We start from the raw sequence: 22,275 nt of genomic DNA, 5'->3' as shown, positions 1-22,275 counted from the left end.
ACTTTAAGTTCATTTTCACACTTGATAGGTTGGAAACAAATTTTAAAATCCAGAAACTTGAAAAAAGTTAATATTACTTCTAATTGACAAATAATAGTTGTATACATTAATGGGGTGCAATATGATGTTTTGATATATGCATACAATGTGGAATGACTAATTGAAGCCAATTAACATATCCATTACCTCACTTACCATTTTTTTGTGATCAGCCATTGAGATTTACTCTTTTAGCTATTTTGAAACATACAATATATTATTATTGGTTATAGTCACACTGCTGTACAATAGATCTCAGAAGCGTATTCCTCCTAACTGAAACTTTATACTATTTGACCAACAACTCCGCATTCCCTCCTGCTCCTATCAGCCTCTGGCAACACCATTCTACTCTCTACTTTTGTGAGTTTGACTTTCTCAGATTCCACCTATGTGTGAGATTGTATGATATTTGTCTTTCTGTGCCTGGTTTATTTTACTTAGAATATGTCCTCCAGGTTCATTTATGCTGTTGCAGATAACAGTATTTCTTCTCTTTTTAGTGACTGAATAGTATTTCACTATGTATCTATACCATGTTTTCTTTATCCATTCATCCATTGATAGAAACTTAGGTAGATTCTGTATCTTGGCTATTCTGAATAATGCTTCAGTGAACATGGGAATGCGAGTATTTCTTTGAGATATTGATTTGAACTTCTTTGGATATATACTCAATAGTGGGATTGCTGGATCCTACAGTAGTTGTATTTTTAGTTTTTTGAGGAAGCTCCATACCGTTTGTCATAATGGCTGACGAATTTACATTCCCACTAACAGTGTATAAGGGTTCCCTTTTCTGTACATCCTCACCAACACTTGTCTTTCCTCTTCTTTTTTTTTTTTTTTTTTTTTTTGAGACGGAGTTTTCGCTCTTGTTACCCAGGCTGGAGTGCAATGGCATGATCTCGTCTCACCGCAACCTCCGCCTCCTGGGTTCAGGCAATTCTCCTGCCTCAGCCTCCTGAGTAGCTGGGATTACAGGCACGCACCACCATGCCCAGCTAATTTTTTTGTATTTTTAGTAGAGACAGGTTTCACCATGTTGACCAGGATGGTCTCGATCTCTTGACCTCGTGATCCACCCGCCTCGGCCTCCCAAAGTGCTGGGATTACAGGCTTGAGCCACCGCGCCCGGCCTTCCTCTTCTTAGTAATAGCCATTACAATCTAGAAGCGTTAAAGATCTTATCTTTAACCCAGTTTTTCTGAAATTTCACCGAGATTTGCCTTGGTTATGGACCTCCCGCTCCCTCTCCCACTCCTCCTCTCTTTCTTTCTTTTATGGAGTCTTGCTCTGTCACCCAGGCCAGAGTGCAACAGCACAATGTCAGCTCAGTGCAACCTCTGCCTCCCAGATTCAAGTGATTCTCCTGCCTCAGCCTCCCAAGTAGCTGGGACTACAGGTGCGTGCCACTACGCCCAGCTAATTTTGGTATTTTTAGTAGAGGTGAGGTTTCACCATGTTGGCCAGGCTGGTCTCAAACTCCTAAACTCAAGTGATCTGCTCACCTTGGCCTCCCAAAGTGCTGGGATTACAGGTGTGAGCCACCGTGCCTGGCAGGTTGTGGACTTTTTATCATTCATTTTTGCTGGGCACTCTGTGAGTCTTTCTAATCTAAAGACTGGTGACCTCTAGTTCTGAGAAGTGTTCTTGTATTATTTGCTAATAATTTCTTCCCCTTTATTCTTTCTTTTCTTTGTTTATGGACTCTAATTAGTGAATTGTTGGGCATCCTAGACATTTTTGTCTAATTTTATCTTTTCCATTTTCTGTGACTTTGTCTTCTGGTTTTACTAAGATTATTTCCTCAATTTTTCATTAAATCCTTTTATTGAAATTTTAATTTCAGCATTCCTATTTTTATTCACAAGAGCTCATCCTTGATCCTTGTTTCTTTTTTAGAATTCTGTTTTTGCTTTGTGGATACAAACTATTTGTTTTTTTTTTTTCCTGAGAGAATTATCATTTTAAAAAGTTTGCTTCCGAACCCTGCATTGTCTGGGTTTCCCAGTGCCTTTACTACGTTAGTTTAAATTGCTGTCTTTTCCTAAATATATGGTAAACTTCTGGCTGTGTATTTGAATTTAAGCACTAAAAGATGACTGGAAACTCTTAATGGATGGGAATAATTTATTGCTTAGTGAACTTTGCTGTAGGATTATAAGGCGAATGCCAACTTTTTATTGAGGGACGGACTATCAAGTGTCAGTTTTGTAGGTCTTTTCTCTCGGGTCAGTTTCCCTTGGATGGAAACCTCCAATCTCCTGCTTTTGGTTGGTGGGGTGGCGGTGTGGAGGGTATAAGCCTGGCTGCCAGCATTCTGGGAGCCAAGGAGGGAAAGGAGCTGAGAGTTTTAAGACTGCCTTTAGTATAATATCAAAGCTCAGCAGAAAGTAAACCTCACATATCCTGCCAGAATGAGGGAAGGGTGGTCTCTGGTTTAGTGTGCATGGATCTGGGGATCTAGTTGTTCCTCATGCAAACTTTCAACTTTCTGTGTTACTAAATCAACTTGATGTTGTTGGCTTCCTGATCTAGCTTTCTCTGGTCTGTTGTTGATTACCACACATTCATCCCTTTCTAGCTTCCAAACATTTGTTGACAGTCTTTACTTGTTGGCATCTCTTTTCCATTCTCTTTGTCTTTGTGGGTTTATGACATTTCATTCTTTGACTGTTATTTCAGTGAGATTTCATGAAAGCAAAAATAAAACACATATTCAAACCACTATATTTAATAATCTCTACTCTTCAACCCTCTGAAATGTTTTCTTCCACTACCACACCGTTGACGGTGTTCTTTTTAAGGTCACTAAATATGATAGACACCCCTTTGTTTCCTCTTACGTGGTCTTTTTTTTTTGCGACGGAGTTTCGCTCTTGTTACCCAGGCTGGAGTGCAATGGCACAATCTCGGCTCACCGCAACCTCCGCCTCCTGGATTCAAGCAATTCTCCTGTCTCAGCCTCCTGAGTAGCTGGGATTACAGGCACGCACCACCATGTCCAGCTAATTTTTTGTATTTTTAGTAGAGACGGGGTTTCACCATGTTGACCAGGATGGTCTCGATCTCTTGACCTCGTGATCCACCCGCCTCAGCCTCCCAAAGTGCTGGGATTACAGGCTTGAGCCACCGCGCCCGGCAGCATGTGGTCTCTTAATAGCATTTGTCCTCCTGATCATTTTTACTTGAAATTTCTCTGCCTTTAGCTTCCATGAACACTCCTGGTTTTCTTTCTATCTGGTTGTTTTTGTTTTGTTTTGCCTTTGTGAGCAATTTTTCCTTGACCTATTCTTTTAATGTTGTTGTTCTTTGTGGTTCTGTCTTAGGTTATTCTCTTCTCTCATTATAGAGTCTCCTTATTGCAAACATATTAGTTCCTAGGGCTTCAATTACCATCTAGATGGTTATGATTCCCAACTCTCTATCTGAATCTTCTTTTCACAGGCTCAAGTATAACCTGAGGTGTAAGTGGAATAGATGGCTATCTCTGTAGTATGACTTGAGAATCATCTACCCAACTTCAGTACTGGTCTCCCACAGGGTCTGAAATTCTCCTCCACCATTATGCATTGTATTGTGTTAAGGCACCATGACTTCAGTTAAAATGAAATTTTAGCTGGGAAAGGTATGCCTTTCTCCTTACAAATGACACCTTATAATATTTGTAATAAAGACCAGGGCCTTGAGAGACTGCCACAAGATAGCTAATGGTGTCTTTTGCTTAAATGAAAAAACACAGACAATCAGATACACACATACACACATCCCACCATGTCACTTGTAACCCATTCTTAACCTTTCAGCCACCGTTAACATTTAGGAATATAGTATTCCAACATTTCTATTTAGATGTATTTCACAAACATGATATCATGCTACATAAACTGTATCATACTCTACATTTGAGACAATATACCACAAACTTTTCTCTATAGCATTGGATATTATTATAAAACCTGATTTCCAATGGATTCATGTTATTTTGTCTTTTGATATGTAGTATATTACTTAACTCAGTCTCCAGTGTTAGACAGTTAGGCTACATATGGTGTGTTGAGTGCCCTTGTAGTTGTATCTTAGTATACATCTCAATTATTTCCATAATAAAAAAATTTTATGAAATAGAACTGTGGTGTCAAAGATTTGTATTTTAAACTATTTTGAAATTTAATGCTAAATTGGCCTTCTAAATATGTATCAATTTCAATCCTAATACAAATATGTAGGCATTATTGAATATAAGTATAAAAGCTCCTATGCTGTCATTTGTTTGTAATTTAAATGCTATCTCATTTTAATTTATATTTCTTTGATTTCTCATATAGTTAGACTTTTTAATATATTTCTTGGCCATTTGTTTTCATGCTTTGAGAATTAACCTTTTTTGTTTTATTTGCCTATATTCATGCTCATTCCAAGAAGCTTTAAAATCTGGTCTCTTTGCCTCCAATTTGGCCCCTTTCCAATCCCTCCACTGAAACCATAGTACTCGTCTTGAAACATGAATTTCAGCATATTACTTCCCCACCTAAAATGCTTCGTGACTCCCATCATTCTTAGGATAAAATCCAGTGTTTGTAACATGGCCTACAAGGTCCTGCCTGACTATCTCATTCCGCAGGCTTCAAGCAAGAGAGAGCACACACACATCCACATAGTCTTTGCTTAGTTAATTCTTAATCATTATGTAGTCATTGGTTAAAATCGACTTCCTTGGGGGAGATTTCCCTTAGATCCCAAGTCTCTGCAGATAACTCCTGTGTACACTCTACTCCCTTTGTAGCAGCAGTTCTATTGCCCATGTAATATCTTTCTCCTCCATGGTGTCTGAGCTCTTGAGGGCAAGAATCACAACGAACTTGTTCACCTTGTGTATCTCCAGTGCCCAGTACAGTGTCTGGCACATTAGTTTTGCTTAGCAAATATTGAATAGATGGACGGAGGAAATAAAGAAGACTGGAAAGGCCAGAAAGAAATTCCATGAGCTAATTTTCTAGATTAACTGTTACAGGTTATTGTCTCCTTACTCACCAAATCCTGGAAGACTGGCTATTCAGTGTGAGACCTAATGATTGTATTGAGCTAGTCTTTCATTTGGCCTGTAGTTTATCCCTGAAACATCTCTATTTTCAGAAACAAGAGATGTAGTTGGTAGATGTGTAGCAGGGTATATGTACATGAGGATATGTATTTTTCAGTTCCTCATTCCCTTTACAACTAGTTCACTATAAAAGTTTCCTCTCTGGTCTTCCTACATCCAACGCCTTTTCTCTCTCCTCTAACCTACATATTGTTGCCAAGTAATTTTTTCTTTCCACACCATCGTTTACATGTTCAAGGATCTTCATTGGTTCTAATTTAGAAGATCTGGCACAGAACTAAAACATGTAGAGTTCTGCAAAATTCCTCCAGATAATTCTGATGTGTAACGATGGCTAAGAATTACTGAAAAATGTAAAATATACCTCAGTTTTCTGAAGAAAAGAACAGTCTAAATGGACATGGGCTCAATTATATTTCTGACTCTTACTAGTTGTGTGATCTTGCACAAGTTACTTAGCATTTCAATGTGTCAACTTTCTCATTTGCAAAATGAAAATAACGTCTACTACATAGGATTATGGTAAAGAATAAATTAGATAATGTATGTAAAGTGAATGCACAGTGCATTGTATATACTAAGCACTCAACCAATGTTAGCAGTTATTTTGTTGTTAGTCATTCAATTGTTCATTCATCAATTATTCTTTCAGTATGTGTTAAACACTGTGTTGGGGCTATGGAAGATATTAAGGGGTACAGCATATGAACCCTGCTCTTGAGACTCTTAGAATTAGTTGGGAAGATAAAACTATCATAGCACTATACAACTGGAGGATAATAAAGTGAAATGTAAATATTATAAAAGATCACATAGGCTGGGCACAGTGGCTCATGCCTTTAATCCCAGCACTTTGGGAGGCTGAGGTGGATGGATCATGTGAGGTCAGGAGTTTGAGACCAGCCTGACCAGCATGGCGAAATCCCGCCTCTACTGAAAATACAAAAATTTACTGGGCTTGCTGGCAGGCACCTGTAATCCCAGCTAGGGAGGCTGAGATATGAGAATCGCTTGAACCTGGAAGGGAGTCGGGGAGGTGGAGACTGCAGTGAGCTGAGATGGCACCACTGCACTCCAGCCTGGGTGACAGAGCAAGACTCTGTCTCAAAAAAAAAAAAAATCACATAAAAGATATGTTTAGGGAAGTTGTTAACCTAGCATGCTGGCTTGCTGACTAGCAAAAACAAAAAAGAAAAATATCTTTCAAACTGTTCTTACCAACCAAGCCTTTAAAGGTCAAGTTTTGATGCTGCCTGCTAGACGGAAAATGATGCAGAGGAGAAAAAAATCCTGTATTTACTTCTCAAAATTAAGACCGGATTGGGGAGTGTGTTGGAGGGGTGAACATATGTGAATAAATATGGTATAACTCTTCATTGGTTCCTGATGATTAAAATTTAAATGGTTTCCATTGGAAAGGCACAGATATGATATTTTCACTTAATAAATCAAGCCTTACAAGTCATTTATTTTCACCTTGTTAAACCAGAAGTCAAACGCTGGGTGAAGGTCGCAACCTATTTTGATGTATATTGATGTGCTTTTCTCTTTTTCAGGGTCGCTATGGCAACTGCATCTTCTCAAGTTCTGATTCCAGACATCAATTTTAATGATGCCTTTGAAAACTTTGCTTTAGATTTTTCCAGAGAAAAGAAACTGCTAGAGGGGCTAGATTATTTAACAGGTGTGAAAATACTGTGCTTTCCTTCCCATTTATTTTTTTTTCTTGTGGTATGCTTTTACTTAAAAATAATTTGAAAAGGACAATATAATGAAAATGTTTTATAATTTTTTAAATGATGCATGTAAATTTTCAGACAAAACATATTTCAGTTCATGTAACAGAAAAGAAAGATGATTTATGATTTGTTAACTATTTCTAGGGTCAGAATGGGTATACCATCTATACTTAAGAGTAAAACACAAGAAATTGCTGATAGATTTGTCCTTATGAATCTAAAAGAAATGTATTGTTTGTTGTTATGAGAGTAAACCCAAATGGTTTTAGGGAAGGTTGGGAATTAGCAGATCAGGAAGAAAAATGTAAGAAATATGTGTGTGTGTGTATATATATATATATATATATATATAATCTAAATCTATATATATATAGATTTATGTCTAATATATATATAATAAAACTCATTCTGAAATTAAAAATAACAGTAAGTTGAAGACCATATGTTAAGAAAATCATATAATCACTTGAATGTCTACGTAAGTGTTTATACAGGTGATTAGACAGCTGGGGCAATCATCACAAAAATTTAGGTTTAGGGTTATAGCTTTGCCTAAAATATTTTCGTTGTTGTAGCAAAAGTGGTTTTAGAGAGCTTGAGGTCTCAGCATTTTGCTTCATGTTGCATGGTTCATGCAATCCAAAGCTTCTCTATTAAGAAAACCACCTCTTCAAGAGATGTTGGGTTAGACAGGAAGAGTAACAATTGTAAAATTCCAGAAGAGACTGTGCTTTCCTTACTTTCTTTTCTACCTTTCCTTACAGCCCCAAACCCACCATCTATCCGAGAAGAACTCTGTACTGCCTCCCATGACACCATTACAGTCCACTGGATCTCAGATGATGAGTTCAGCATCAGCTCCTATGAGCTTCAGTACACCATATTCACTGGCCAGGCTAACTTCATCAGTAAGTCATGGTGTAGTTGGGGCCTGTGGCCAGAGATAAGGAAATGTAAGGAAGCAGTAAGCTGCTCAAGATTGGCCGGGGCGCCACGAGGCAAGTGTTTGTAAGACATGTTAGGTTGTTTAGTATAGTGTTTCATAGACAGTGTAAGCTTCCCAGGGCATTACAAAGACCTTACTGATCGGTAACGAGCAAGTTGTATATTTCCTTGCTGGGCAGTTACTGGGGCCATTCCCATTCATTTATGTAGCCCTTAGCCTTTCCTCAATTAATCCATGTCATTCTACTTTCCCAAGGAGAGTACCACGTGGTACTTGTTCCAGGGTAGCTAAGCCACCTTCATTGCTGGTTCTGTGTGTGTGTACATCTCTCTCCTTGGCTCTTCTACCACTTCATTATCATGGTAAAATACATTACTTTCAAAGACTTCTCCTTTACCAAACGTACCTATATCAGTGAATATGGTGACAAGCCTCCTGCCTCTGTCACTCTTCCCTTTACTTCTTCTTTTCCACCAAGAATTATGCTAAATATGAAAACATGTCAGTGGGCCGCAAAATAAAAGAAGTTAACAAAGCTGTCGTTTAGCTCACATGTTATAGTTTCATCTTCTGGTGAAGTGGAGCAAGACAAAGCAGAGCAGGAACTTCACTCAATGCAGTCAAGAGGGGATGAGCTGAAAGTTCCCCTCAATGCCCTGGCTTGTGGGTGGGTGGAAATGGAAACAAAAGCAAAATTAAAGCTGGATTCAAGACTGGAACAGATTTCCAACCTAAAATACCATTGCCATAGCTGCAAATTAGTATTTTCTTTTATCTTTTTGTTCCTGCTTTTGTGTCTGACTTTACAGGCCGACATGAGAGTAGTTTTTTCAAGTAAACCCTTCCAGTAGGCTTCCTCTTCCTGTTTTGTGACAAATCTGGGGCAGAATTCTGTTTTGTAACAAGTTGGGGTGGGGAGATGAGAGGACATTTGGGGATCAAACTCTAAAAAACACTTGCCTCGTGCAGCTCCAACCTAAGCCACTTGACCCATGTAGCTATGTTCCTGGTTATTTCTTCAGGTTGTAAAGACACAAATTCTAATGCTTCACCAATTTACTTGTCTTTCCTACTCTGGAAAGTCTTAGCGCCAACAGCTGTGCTGCTTTTTTCTGATATGGGGAAAGCAGTCATCTCCCAGGAATTAAGAAGTCTAAGAAGTGACAAAGATCTAAAGGTTGTCACCTCTGTTGTCAAGGTTATGCAGTCCTTTGTAAAGAAAAGCTTAAAGGATAATTCTTAACAGTGATAGGATCATAGCATCTTACAATTGGAATGGACCTTAGGAGTCATCTAGTCTTCTTTCCTCCTGCCAGACATCCAGTAGATAATCATCCTGTCTCTGCTTGAACATTTCCAGTGATGTACAGCTCAATTCTAACAAAACAGCCCATTTGATTGTTGTACACTTATAAATAATGGCCAGTGCTTCCTTATAAGAGGCGTAACTCTTGCTTTGAGTAAATAATAACGACAATAATAATTTGCATGTGTATTATGCTTTGCCATTTACAAATGCTCCCATACATTATCTCATTTGGTCCTTATGGGTGCTTACTTAGCTTTATGAAATAGGTGATATTAACTCTATTTTATGGATAAAGAAACTGGGGCTCAAGTTGAGTGAGTTGCCCAAGGTCACAGAACTACAAAATGATGGAGTCAAGGTTGCAGCTTGAGCCTGTCAAACTTCAAAGTTTAATGCTCCTTGAGGTAAACCACAGCAACAAGTTAGTCCAAGTTCTGACCTTTTGTGCCTCATTAACAAACCTAATCCATCTTTCACATAACATTTCTTCAGATAATTTTAGTTAGTTCCTATGTCCTTCTAAATTTTATCTTTTCCAGGCTAGGCATCCTCCTTTCTTTCAGTTGCTCCTCATATGGCATGGTTTCAGATCTTTTGTCATCCTGGTATCATTTTTGTAGACACACTCTTGTTTATCACTGTGCTTTATAAAATGTTCTGTCAATGAAGTGAATGCAGTACTCCAAAAGTGGTCTGACCACCACAGAGGATAGCTGGATTATTTTTCTTGTGTATTAACTGATGCTCCCTTGCCCTGTACCTTTTTTTTCAGCAGCCACTTTAACGACTGACTATTTACTGAGCATATGGTCAACTGAATTTTCTATGTATTCCAAATCCTATTCTCATACAATTGAATGTCTAATACAGAAACACAAAGCCTTGAATTTATCTCTGTCTCGTACATTTTATCTGGTTAGTTCTGACGCTTCATTTCAGCGTGCTAAAATCCTTTGGGATCCAGATTCTAACTTCAAATATTCTTGCTTTCCCTCACAGCTGGCCTTCTATTTCTTCCTCTAGTTATTGATAGAAAAGTTTGTTAAAACAAGGACAAGGGCAGAGACCTGAAGCAAAATTTTGGATGGCAATGAGAAACTATTTTACTAGGAATAAGTGTTTTTGAAGATTCAGTATCCCAATCTTACCTGCCAGTCTGGCCTGCCACAGTTGACTGAGCCTCAGTTTGGGGAGCTACTTTCCTTTGACGTTTTTTTTTCACATTTTCTTTATCCAGAAATTTCATTCATGTTGGTGAGGATTATTGCCTCCTCACCTTTTCTTTCAACTTTCTTGATTTTTAACTTTCTTTCCACCTCTTCTAAGATTTGAAATGATCACAACCAATAAAGTTTCAGATTATGCTGTTAGGTGAATGAGAATTCCAACAGATATTTGAGTGTGTTTGTCTTCTGATTACTGTATTATCTCTCCTCTGTTTGAATTTTGTGTTTTGCATTACAAAACCATTAGCCATAAACTCTGTCTAGCCAGGCAGTCTATAACATACTACCAGAAAGACATAAATTCTCTTTCCCCACCTTTTCACTCTCATGCAAATACTCTCCACCACACATTTACACTCAGGATCAGGGACTTCCATATTGTAATTTTTCTGTTTTGAACAAGAAGTATACTTCCACTGCCATAATTCAATCGTAAGTCCCATCTTACTAAATCTCATTAATACCTACAGGATCATATATTTATCTTTTTAAATTTAGAAATGATTCCAAAATTACAGAAAATTTGCAAGTCTAGCACAAAGAACACCCATTTACTCTTTACCCAAATTCACCTACTGTTAATATTTATCCTATTTCCTTTAGCATTTGCTGACATGCCCTGTTTTTTGGAAGCATTTTAGAGCAAATTGCATGTATCATGATCTTTCACCTCAGAATTCTTCAGTGTATATTTTCTAAGAATAAGAAAATTCTCTTACATAATCACAGTACAATTACCAACTTTAAGAAATTTAACATTGATGCAATACTTTATCTAAACTACCATTCATATTCCAGTTTTTGACATTTGACAAAATAATATTCTTTATGACATATAAAGAACCCAATTGTCCTTTATAGTTTAGGGTCAGGTATTACATTTAATTGTCATATCTCTTTAGCCTCTTTTAATCTGGAACATTTCCTCAGCTTTTCTTTGTCTTTAATAACATTGACATTTTACAAAAAGTGTTCCTTTAAGTCTTTATTATACTTCATTTTATTCTTCCTTATTTTGATTATTTTTCTGAAGTTTTCTCATGATTATATTCAGGAGTGCAGCTCTTTCTTAGATGTCCACTTGCCTTCATTGGTGATGCTAATTTTGATCACTTAGTCAAGATGTTGTCTGATTTATTCACTGTCGTAACTACTTTTTCTTTTGCCACTAATAATCAATCTGTGTGGTATACTTTAAAACCATAAAAATATCCTGCTTCTTCATCAAACCATCTCATCTAGCCCCACCCTTGTTTAATATCAGTTGATGATTATTGCCTGAGTCGATCATTAATATGATGATTGCAAAATGATGATTTTCGAGTTGAGTACTCCCTCCCACATTTTCAAGTTAGCACTTGGCGTTCCACTATAAGCAAGAGCCCCACTCTCCATTTCCTCTCACTTGTTTATTTATCAGTATGGACTGACGAATTCTCGTTTTTCAATTGTTTATAATTCTTTACTGCCCTTACTTGAGTTGGTGTTCAAATTGTCCAGATTTAGCCACTGGGAACCTTTCAAGGTGATTCCTGGGTCCTTATAATATTACCACATCATATTCTTGAGCACCTCCTTTTTGGCCTAACAAAATATTCTAGGCTCATTTTGACCTTATTCTGTCCCAGCCTTGAAATCAGCCGTTTTTTGCCAAGGTACCCTGGTTTCTCTTAGTGGGACAATATTAGAGACCAAGACCTGAGTGCTAGATATGCTAGATATACACACAGCCATCCATATATGTAAGCATATGCACACACATGTAATATACCTGCATATAGCCTTCATATATGTATATTTTGGGAATCATGAGTTTACATCAATACCTTCAATTCCAGCCCATCCCCACAGGTCCTCTCCTGCCTTTCTCCATTCTGTATTTGTATGCTCCTTCTTCCACAGTATGAACCCTGGCTCCCAACATCAACACATGTGCTCATTTGCTCAATCCCGTAATAGATCAAAAATAGTTTCTGAATTGCTTTGTCATGCCACTGCAAAAACAAACTGGTTAACAATACTTCCGGATTTGTTTGAGTTTCTCCTCCCACCCCCACCACGTTGGTGTAGTTGTGCTGTTCATCTGAAATGTAGTTGGGTTTGTTTCAGTTTGCCTTCAGTTTCAGTCCCCAACTTTCCCATCTGTATTGATTTAACGTTAATTTTTTGAATTTATAAAACAATGTGTTTCCCAAAGAGAATGCTATACAAAAAGGTACATTCAGAGAAATGTCATTTCCTCCCATATCCTTTTAATCCTGTTCCTCCACCCCTACCCCTTGTAGGTAACCAACTTCATGAATTTTTGATTTATCTTTCCTGTTTTTATTGTTGTTGCTTTGTAAATCCAAACAAATATATGCATGTTTTCTTATTTTTCTTTCTCTCAAAAAAATGGTGTACTGCATATATACTACATATACATATATACTTTTGGAATTGGAATTTTTTTTAATTGACAATATTTCCTTGAAATCACTCTGTCAGTTCATAGAGATCTTTCCCTCATTCTTTTTTCACAACTGCATAGTACTTCATTGTGAAGTTTGTCTTTGTATTGTTGGGTGTGTATGTGGAAGATCATATATTTTCCTCTTTGCATTAAGGTCTTGTGTGCAGCTTATGATTCATACTGTGTATTGGTAACATAGGCAAGGCCTCAACCATTGCTCCTAGCCTTTTAATCCATACTGTCTTTTCATTATCATCACTGGGTGCCTCCACCAATTCTTCTTCTTCTTTCTCCAGCATATCTGTTTGCCCTCCATTATGTTTCTTTTTCTAGTTTTAATTTAGGCTCTTCAATTTCCCCTCAGATTAATTATAAACCCCCTTTTGATCAGCCCTCTTGCAAAACACTCATGACTTACTACTTTCAGTTTTCAACCTCACTAAATCTTGTACTAGAGTTGCATAGAAATGACTGAATTCACTGTTTATTTTCCTTGCCCTTCCCTTTCTACCCTGTGGTAGAACCGTGACTAAAAAGTGGTAAACTAACTGAAAAGAAGATAACAGTAGAGAAAAGTCTAGATAATCCACAAACTAGAATGTTGGTTTTCCTTTTACTGAAAGCTTGCCAAATATATGTTTTAATTATGTACATTTCTCCCATTTAAGAACATGTTTGCAGTCTAAAAACTATCAAAAGCAGAAGCCTAGTTCTTTTATCCCTTCCTCTACTTGGAAGGGAGGAAGATTCCAGATAACGATATGTTTTTGGCTGGGTGCAGTGGCTCACGCCTGTAATCCGAGCACTTTGAGAGGCCAAGATGGGCAGATCACGAGGTCAAGAGATCGAGACCATCCTGGCCAACATGGTGAAACCCCGTCTCTACTAAAAATACAAAAATTAGTTAGATGTGGTCGTGCATGCCTGTGGTCCCTGCTACTCGGGAGGCTGAGGCAGGCGAATCACTTGAACCCGGGAGGTGGAGATTGCAGTGAGCTGAGATTGCAACACTGCACTCCAGCCTGGGCAACAGAGCAAGATGAGATCTCAAAAACAAACAAACAAAAAACCCAAAGTGTTCCTGGACCACCCATCCTAAAATGAAAATGGGAATCATGCAACAGAGTGTGTTGTATAAAAGTGGGGAGATGATAGCATGTTTTGGTTATCATGTCGTCTCTTTGGCTTCCCTATGGCACTGTGGAGCCCAGCTAATTTTGGAAGTAAGGTTGAGGTTGGAGTAGGAGAGTGGAATCATAAGCCCTGAGAGCCTCACTACCTTGCCAAGACAAAGGAACATTTTTGTTTGCCCCATGAACTGTGACGTAGTAGAGAGAACTCTGGGCTAGCATTTAAAAAAATACCAGGGTTCTACTCTCAGCACCATCACTGACTATCTGTGGCCTTGGACAAGTTACTTTTCTTCTCTCAGTCCTAGTTTCACATTTGTAAAATAAGGGAAATATAATATCTAGGTGTCCCTTTGGCTGAGTTTCCATGTTTCCGTGTTCTGCACAGAATTGCTCCATCCATGTAAGACCAGACTCAGCTCTCAGAGGAGTGGACGTTTGGAGTAAATATCCAGAGACTCCATAAGAGTGATGATTCTGTGAATCTGTAGAGTGGCCATTCCTGTGTTATCTGGCAAAAAAATTGAAATAACCTAACTTATGCTAGCAGTTGCATTCAATTTCCAGAAGCAAGGAGACTGGCCTAAGCCTAGTTCTGTGGGAGTAATGAAATAATGTGAATCATAAGCCCTGGTTCATCTCATTTTGTCTTCTAAGACTCCAAAGGAAACAAAATAAATTCACATTTGAGGGAGTGGCTTATGAGGCATTTTCAGTGTGTTTTTCATTCTGTCTCTCTTACCTGCCGGTTAATGTCCTTGTGTTTCCCCATTTTACAGGCCTGTATAATTCAGTAGATAGCTGGATGATTGTACCCAACATTAAACAGAACCATTACACAGTGCATGGACTCCAGAGCGGGACTCGCTACATCTTCATCGTTAAAGCCATAAACCAAGCAGGCAGTCGGAACAGTGAACCTACTCGACTAAAAACCAACAGTACGTTGTGGTGATTTCAGAAGGAAAGATTGATTTTCTTCTCCATGCCAGAAGAATACACTTAGGCTGAGAAGGCACCCACAGCAGGGCATGAAAAGCAGTGGCACTCGGTAGAGCAGCTATACTGCTGTAGTTTGTACTTTGGGCAAGGAGTTTGTTGGTGCCCATGGAATATCTGTGGATACAGAGATATGCACAAAATGATTGGTAGCTTGGGAGGATGTTAGTGAAGAGTTTTCTCTGAACTCCACTCCTTATGTTTAGGGGACAATTTCATAAAAGAGCGTTATTTGTGATAATCTACTAAAATCCTACTGCCGAGAAGCCATATCCATTAGGAATGCTTTTGACAGCAAATAACAAAAGGTGCAACTAATTTAGCTTAACAAATAGCATTTGTTAGTTGTTTACATGAGTAATATATATTTTCTCTCTCTCACACACACACATAGGAAGAAGTTTGAAGGTAGGCAGTTCAGGGCTAGTGCAGCCACTCTGAGATGTCATAAAAGATGCAGGCTCCTTTTCCCTTTGTGCATTGGCTTCTTGCCACATGGCTGCAAGATGCCCACTGCAACTTCCAGATGTCATATTTCCTCTCAGGAGGAAAGAGTCAGTACACATAATGGTTGTCCATTTTTTTTCTGGAAAACAGAAACTTTTCTGGAAGTTTCCCCTGCTCTGTCTGACTTCTACTTCCATCTGCTTCCATGTTATTAGCCACCCCTAGCAGCAAGGGAGGCTGGGAAATTGAGTATTTAGCTTTTCCAGCCCCTATAGCGTAAGTGAGTAAGAGAGAAAAAGTTGGGAATGGGTAATGTGTTAGCCAACAGTGTCTGTCACAGAAGCATTCTGTATGAGAAATCTCTTGCCATACCTAGCAACTAACAACTGGTCCCTGAGTAACAATGCTTTTGTCATACGGTTATAAATAATTATCTGTTGTCAATGATCTCACACAGTAAGTGTTTTATCTGATCATTGATGATGGAACAGTCACTCTGACAAAATTGCCTAATTAGGTCATTTTATGGGAGATTGACCTTTATTCTTATTTTATTGAAAACTGTGGCTTCTGGCCTGTTTTCTTAATAAAATTTAAACAGCAGCCAACTTGCACTGAACCAAGAATGATCATCATATCGAGGATACCCTGGCAGTGATGATGCTGGGGGAAAAGGTAAAATTTTAAGATACTTTATTGTGCTTTTTCTTTTTTTCTACTTTTTTTTTTTTCAGGCCAACCCTTTAAATTAGATCCCAAAATGACTCATAAGAAGTTGAAGATCTCCAATGATGGACTGCAGATGGAAAAGGATGAAAGCTCTCTAAAAAAGAGCCATACCCCGGAGAGGTTTAGTGGCACAGGGTGCTATGGGGCAGCAGGAAATATATTCATTGACAGTGGCTGCCATTACTGGGAGGTGGTCATGGGTTCCTCAACATGGTAAGTGGATCCCATTTTCTGTTTGTCTTCTGTCCTCCATCATTAGGTTCCTAGGATATTCAGTTCTATAGCACAGCCATAATACCAGTAAGTCAAGGTTAAAAGGTGTGTGATGAAAACCACTCCTAGAAAAATTTGCCAGCTTTTAATCATGGAAAAAATATACTGGGCTAGGAGATGGAAATTGTCACATCATTCTAATTGCTAACTTTTTAAAGCTCTGGTGATATCAGCATTATTAATCTAAATGTAAACTATTTAAGGAATAAACATATATTCTATTTATTATCATATATGGTGTCTTAGACAACTCAGATCATTCATAAATGTTTATTTCTCTCTCCTTCCCACTGTCTCATAGGTATGCAATTGGCATTGCCTACAAATCAGCTCCAAAGAATGAATGGATTGGCAAGAATGCCTCCTCATGGGTCTTCTCTCGCTGCAATAGTAACTTCGTGGTGAGACATAACAACAAGGAAATGCTGGTGGATGTGCCCCCACAGTTGAAGCGTCTGGGTGTCCTCCTGGATTATGACAACAACATGCTGTCTTTCTATGACCCAGCTAACTCTCTTCATCTTCATACTTTTGATGTGACCTTCATTCTTCCAGTTTGTCCAACATTTACAATCTGGAACAAATCCCTAATGATCCTGTCTGGCTTACCTGCCCCAGATTTTATTGATTACCCTGAGCGGCAGGAATGCAACTGCAGGCCCCAAGAATCCCCTTATGTTTCTGGGATGAAAACCTGTCATTAAGTTTCTGGAGAGCATGTAATTCACTGGCTCTCTAGTTCAGCAGTCCTTCCCCTCCAACACCTAAGTTAGCGCTCAATATATGAGATACAAATAAAGTTTGTTTGAAGCATCCAAAATAACTAGATATTGTAGATTTAATTTTTGTGCATTAAAGCTTGTATTTGAATTAATATATTGAGTTTCTCAGAACAAATTATCTGAGTAGTCTGGGTTCAAGCCATTGGAGAAAATTTTAGAAAATGCCTCTGTTGTCATTGGAGAATTAAAAATTCCCAATGATTTAGGGATATAAATTATATTGGAAGCAATTAGGGTAATTCTAGTTAAATAATGTGAGGAGATGTCCTGAATAAGGGGCTAGCCAGCTAGAAGTGGGGGTGGTCAGCCTTTCTAGTACTGGACAGTTTGGCCATGTAGAATTTTGAACAGTGTCAAATTATCACATATTGTATTTTACTTTTCATGAAAACCTATCTTCAAGGGTTTATTAGGAAACCCTGAATATGTATATGTAATATACAACGTGAATATATATATATACATCTTATATATATTCACTTGTGTATATATGTATATGTATATTCACTTTATATATAATGTATACACACACAAAAAAAATTGTTTTCCAAACACTAACTTGAACTAGAACAAAAAACTTTTTAATTTGCTTATTTGAGTGAGAAATATACTGGAAGGGAAAATAAGCTACACGATCCATTTTTATCCCCTAAAGGAAACATCAAAATCAATCAACATTTCTTTCCTCCCTCTATCCATCATTGCCCTCCTCCCTCTTGTCACGCACACGTAGACATGCAACCATGACACAGATAATGGGAAGAGCTCTACTGGATTAGGAGAGATTTGGATATAAGATTGCACAAAAGATGCTGTTGCTGGATAGAAAATTGATCCAGGTAGAAGTGATGCTACCTACGAGAAGATGGCCATCTGAATTGTTAAAAATTCTGTCATAGAAAAAAAAAATTCTGTCATAGACTGTTTTAAATGAAAAGTTTCACTATTCCCAAATACATACAGTTCTGATAATTCAGCTTTTAAAAGTTGCACAGTGAAGGCTCTTTAGGAACCTGCTTTACTTAATCAGTAAAAACGGAGTGTTATTGATGCACCAACTATTCGCACGTAAATATACTTACATTTTCAGATCAAACACTTCTGAAGTACTTAAGCTCTTCCTGAAAACAGTTTGTTTTGTTAAATAGGATAAATAACCATTCCTTTTGCAATCTTGTTTGGAGTACTCATTTGCTCAGCCAATCCCTCCACACAAATGCAGGCATAAACCTCATCCCAGTCCTAACCAGTACAGTTGAAGGGAATGGAGCCTTATGGTCTATGATTTTTTTAAATTTCCATTGAAGGGATTGGGGATGTCAGAGAACCAGAGCTTTCTCCTTTACAGGAGTTAAGTTGGCTTCAAAAAGTCTTCTCCTGGGATTTGTGAAAATATTACTGTTGTACGATTACAAAGTGGTAGCTGTAACAACTTCCCCAGATTGGAGGTTTGAAATGTCAAAACTTTTCCCCTCTTCCTTTCCCCTAGCTTGGTAGATGCTCATTTACTAATTCATTCAATAAAATGCTGGATGCCAGGTACGAAACTACTGCCATGGGAGGGTACATATTGATAAAATACCCTACCTGCTGCCAAATGGCTTACTATTCTGTGGAAGAAACAAAGTATATAATCCTCCCCAATAACAATTATGTATTGTTTGTCCACTAAATGTGGAAGGCAAGACTGATGCACAGAAGGAAGGCTCAAAAATACATATCTAGTGGCAACATTATCTTTTTTTGTTTTAAAGACCATATGTACTTACTGTTAATCAAGAAATGAGCTACCTCAGTAAAATTCATCAGTGCTGGCAAGTATCTTGCTGTAGGGGAAAGCTCATAACCTTTGGATTGAAATGATCCTAGTTTCTCTACCGTTTATTAGCAGCGTGACCTAGGACAAGTACTTCACTTCTTGGGGTCTCTGTTTCCTCCTCTGTAAAATAATGTCTACTTCACACAGCTGTTTCAAAGGTTAAAAAAGATAGGATGTGTAAACTGTGTAGCTAAGCGCCTGGCATTTGCTAAGTGTGCCATAAATACTAATCTCTTTCGCTACCTCCAGCTCCAATACAGCATAGCAGTGCTGTAAAATGTGTGTCCTTCATTTCTCAGTTACTTTTGTCTCTTCCCTAGGGCCTATCCTCAAATTCTTAACAAAAAATAATGATTTTTTCCCCTTCATAAAACTTTTCACTAGCTCCTTAGCACCCAGTAGAAGGTCCCAGCCCCTTAGTTTGGCTTTTCATGTCCCTGTTTGCTTACACAGCTTCATCTTTTACCACTTTCCCCCTCACATTGATTAAGCTAGCCAAGTTTAACTACACAAGTTATTCTCTGGTCCTCCAGCAGAAACATGATTAAAAATTTTAATGCCCAGAGTAAACAACAGAAGTTTCTCTTAAATTAAAGGAATAGTGTGAAAATGCTGTAAGTACAGAAAATGCAACCTCCATCCCAGTAGTACAATTTCCTTTACCTTGTCCTTGGCTTTCCAAAACTGTTCATTTAATTTGGTGTCTTTTAGATTTTAGTGCCTGGGGACAAAGCTCTAATTTCCCCTTCCTACTTTTGACTTTATCCTGGACTACCTTTCCTCACCTCTATCTCTCTCAACCAAACTAACTCTTTATTCCCTAGACTGGATGATGCATCCCTCTTTGGAGCTCCCATGACACCCCAAACATCCCCCTCTCTCAGCAATAATCACGTTATATGGCAGTGTGTTTTTCAACATGGTCCTCACACCACCTATGTTAGAATCACTTTTCATGTTTATTAAAACAATTGATTTTTGAACCCCACTCCTGACCTAATGCCTGAGAACATAGGCAGGAATTTACATTTTTGGCAAGCTCCTCATGATTCTGATGCACATAAAATTTTAATGTATAGTCTTCTTCCCCACTAGACTGAACACTTTGAGGGGAAGGACTGTATCTTTTATTATTGCTATATTTTTAATACCTGGCACAGTGTCTGAAACATTAGCTTGGCTAATGTTTATTGAATGAATGTATGAATGAAAAAATGAATTATGAAAGCTTCCCTCTTGTACTCTGATCCCCATAGTGATGTTTGTTACTTCCTGGGCAGAAAAGCTTGGTTACTACTCCATTTGAGTTGTATTGATACTATTTTGCAAAGGTATTAAGGCTCCTACATAATAAATGAGCATTGTCCTCCTCAAAAACTCTTTGGCAGTTATCTTGGGGAATTGTCTTTGGAGCACATAGCACCATTCTTTTCAGTAACATTTCAGTCTTGTCAAACTTTGTTCTTTGAAGGTGGATTTAAATTTTGATTATAGCCAAAAACCACTCAGAGCTAAGTCTATTGAGTAAAGTAGAGAATTAAACTGGGTTTGGAGTAAGCAATGAAGTTTGACGCTGAAGTCCCAACTTCTGAGCCAAACAGTGAAAAATAGCTTCTAAGATACAACACAGTGACAAAGTATTCAGTGGGGGTGTGATGGAGCCCAGATATTTTAGATAACTTGGCTTTTATAGAATCCTGGCAATGCCATGGACCTTAAGAGAAGTAATTGGCTACCTCTAGCTAAACCCAGTTTGACAAAGAGAATAGGACCTGTATTTAACCATTTCAAAGAAGACGACTCCATAAACTTTTGTTGTTGTTCCTCTACTTAATCTGTTCTCCACAACCTTTCCTGCCAGAAGATTATTTTATGTCTGGAATTTATGCTTATTTCCACTTTTTATATTGTCTTATTGAAGAAAGCACAAAAAATCAAACTAAAGTTAAGCCTGTTTTGAGAATATGAAAGAAATTTTAATGCCACATTGAGGTTGTGGCTACTTGTAAGTAAGGGTAACTGCATCTGGATGTGTTTTTATTATACAATTCTATGTGAATCTTTGGATGCAGTGAAATTCAGATTGCAGCAAAATCACTTATACATTCTTTTCAGCTAAAACACACTAGGTGAATTTTCTAAACTTCCATGGTTTACATATTAATATATGACTACCAAGATGGAGCAATCCATGGATGGACTTTTGAATAAAATCAAATATTTGATACCACTTCCTTCAAGGAATGAAGAATGTCAGGCAGGTAGGTAAGAACCACTCCTACATTTATTTCTAGCTCCTGAAGCCAACTGCAGCCTTGGAGCCATTGGCTGTATTTGACTATATATTACGGGTTGGCCAGACTGACTGCCATCAGGTCAGGCAAAACTGCCTTTTATGGTGTAGTCTGCCAGCTTCAGAAATATGCTGTGTTGTTGTTATTGGCTAGACTATTTATTAGACTATTGTTGGACTATTTTTTATCAAATGCTTTACCCCACGCCTGTTTGTATTGGGAGCTCTGGACCAATAGTGTCTCTCCTAGTGACAGAAATATGAGCATCTGTGGATTACACAGCCTCATCCCTCTCTACAATATCCCAGCCCATCCGAAATGCTATATTATGAATTAAATAAATATATATGTATTCATGAATTCTTGGTTGTCTCTTGCTGGAGTTTAATTGGGGTATGACTAAAAGGAAGATGGCCATAAATTCTCCTGCAATTGGGTAAGTGACTAGGGGAAACCAAGGATCATATAATAGGTAGTGATTTGGAGAGAAAGGACCCAGGAAGTCTGGAGCTCAAACTCCAGTCAAAAAGACTTTGATTTCTGGAGCATGGTATAGTCAAGAAGACCAAAGAAATGAAGGAATAAGATTCAAAGAAACATGACAGATTCAGTTTTAGAGATTGGGGAAGAAGGTGAAAAATAAAGACCAAATAAAATCCAAGGCTGGAACCCATTGATTAAGATCAGGATAGGACTGGAAGCAAATGAGCTGATTTACTGTTAAAACATGTGGCCTGCAGGAGGAGACTGGGATGGTTAGGAGGTCCCTCAGGGCTGGAATTGGGCATATTTTAATCATATTTGTAGTGGCACTAAGACTAAAGGGATCATGCGATGTGAAGTGAATAAAGCAGGGCAGTCAAGGGCAGCAGCTAGAGAAGTGACTTGAAACAGGTCATCAGACCAGGGGCCTATAAGAACTACAGCCCAAAGGCAAGAGGAGTAAAATATAAAGGAGAAAAGAATTTGGAATATTGTGTGTTT

At 38.1% G+C, this 22,275-nt stretch overlaps 1 protein-coding gene across 4 annotated transcripts in view; it reads left to right on the top strand.

Annotated features, from left to right (window-relative positions):
* Positions 1–21,651, top strand: part of MID2 (midline 2) — a 94,765-nt gene extending 73,114 nt beyond the window's left edge. For 2 of the 4 annotated variants that reach the window (XM_010346371.3, XM_003935871.3), the window contains exons 6-10: positions 6,703–6,830; positions 7,650–7,793; positions 14,728–14,889; positions 16,129–16,336; positions 16,698–21,651. In XM_010346371.3, the coding sequence (XP_010344673.1) occupies positions 6,703–6,830; positions 7,650–7,793; positions 14,728–14,889; positions 16,129–16,336; positions 16,698–17,100 (1,045 nt within the window). In that variant the 3' untranslated portion in view covers positions 17,101–21,651. Of the gene's footprint in view, positions 1–6,702; positions 6,831–7,649; positions 7,884–14,727; positions 14,890–16,128; positions 16,337–16,697 lie in introns of all 4 variants that reach the window. The other 2 variants (XM_074392132.1, XM_074392131.1) reach the window with 1 other exon arrangement.
* Positions 21,652–22,275: the final 624 nt, after the last annotated feature.

This window comes from Saimiri boliviensis, chromosome X, assembly GCF_048565385.1.
Source record: "Saimiri boliviensis isolate mSaiBol1 chromosome X, mSaiBol1.pri, whole genome shotgun sequence".
In the NCBI taxonomy this organism is placed as follows: Eukaryota; Metazoa; Chordata; class Mammalia; order Primates; family Cebidae; genus Saimiri; species Saimiri boliviensis.
The sequence above is the reverse complement of the archived record's forward strand: the minus strand, read 5'-3'. Positions and strand labels throughout refer to the sequence as shown.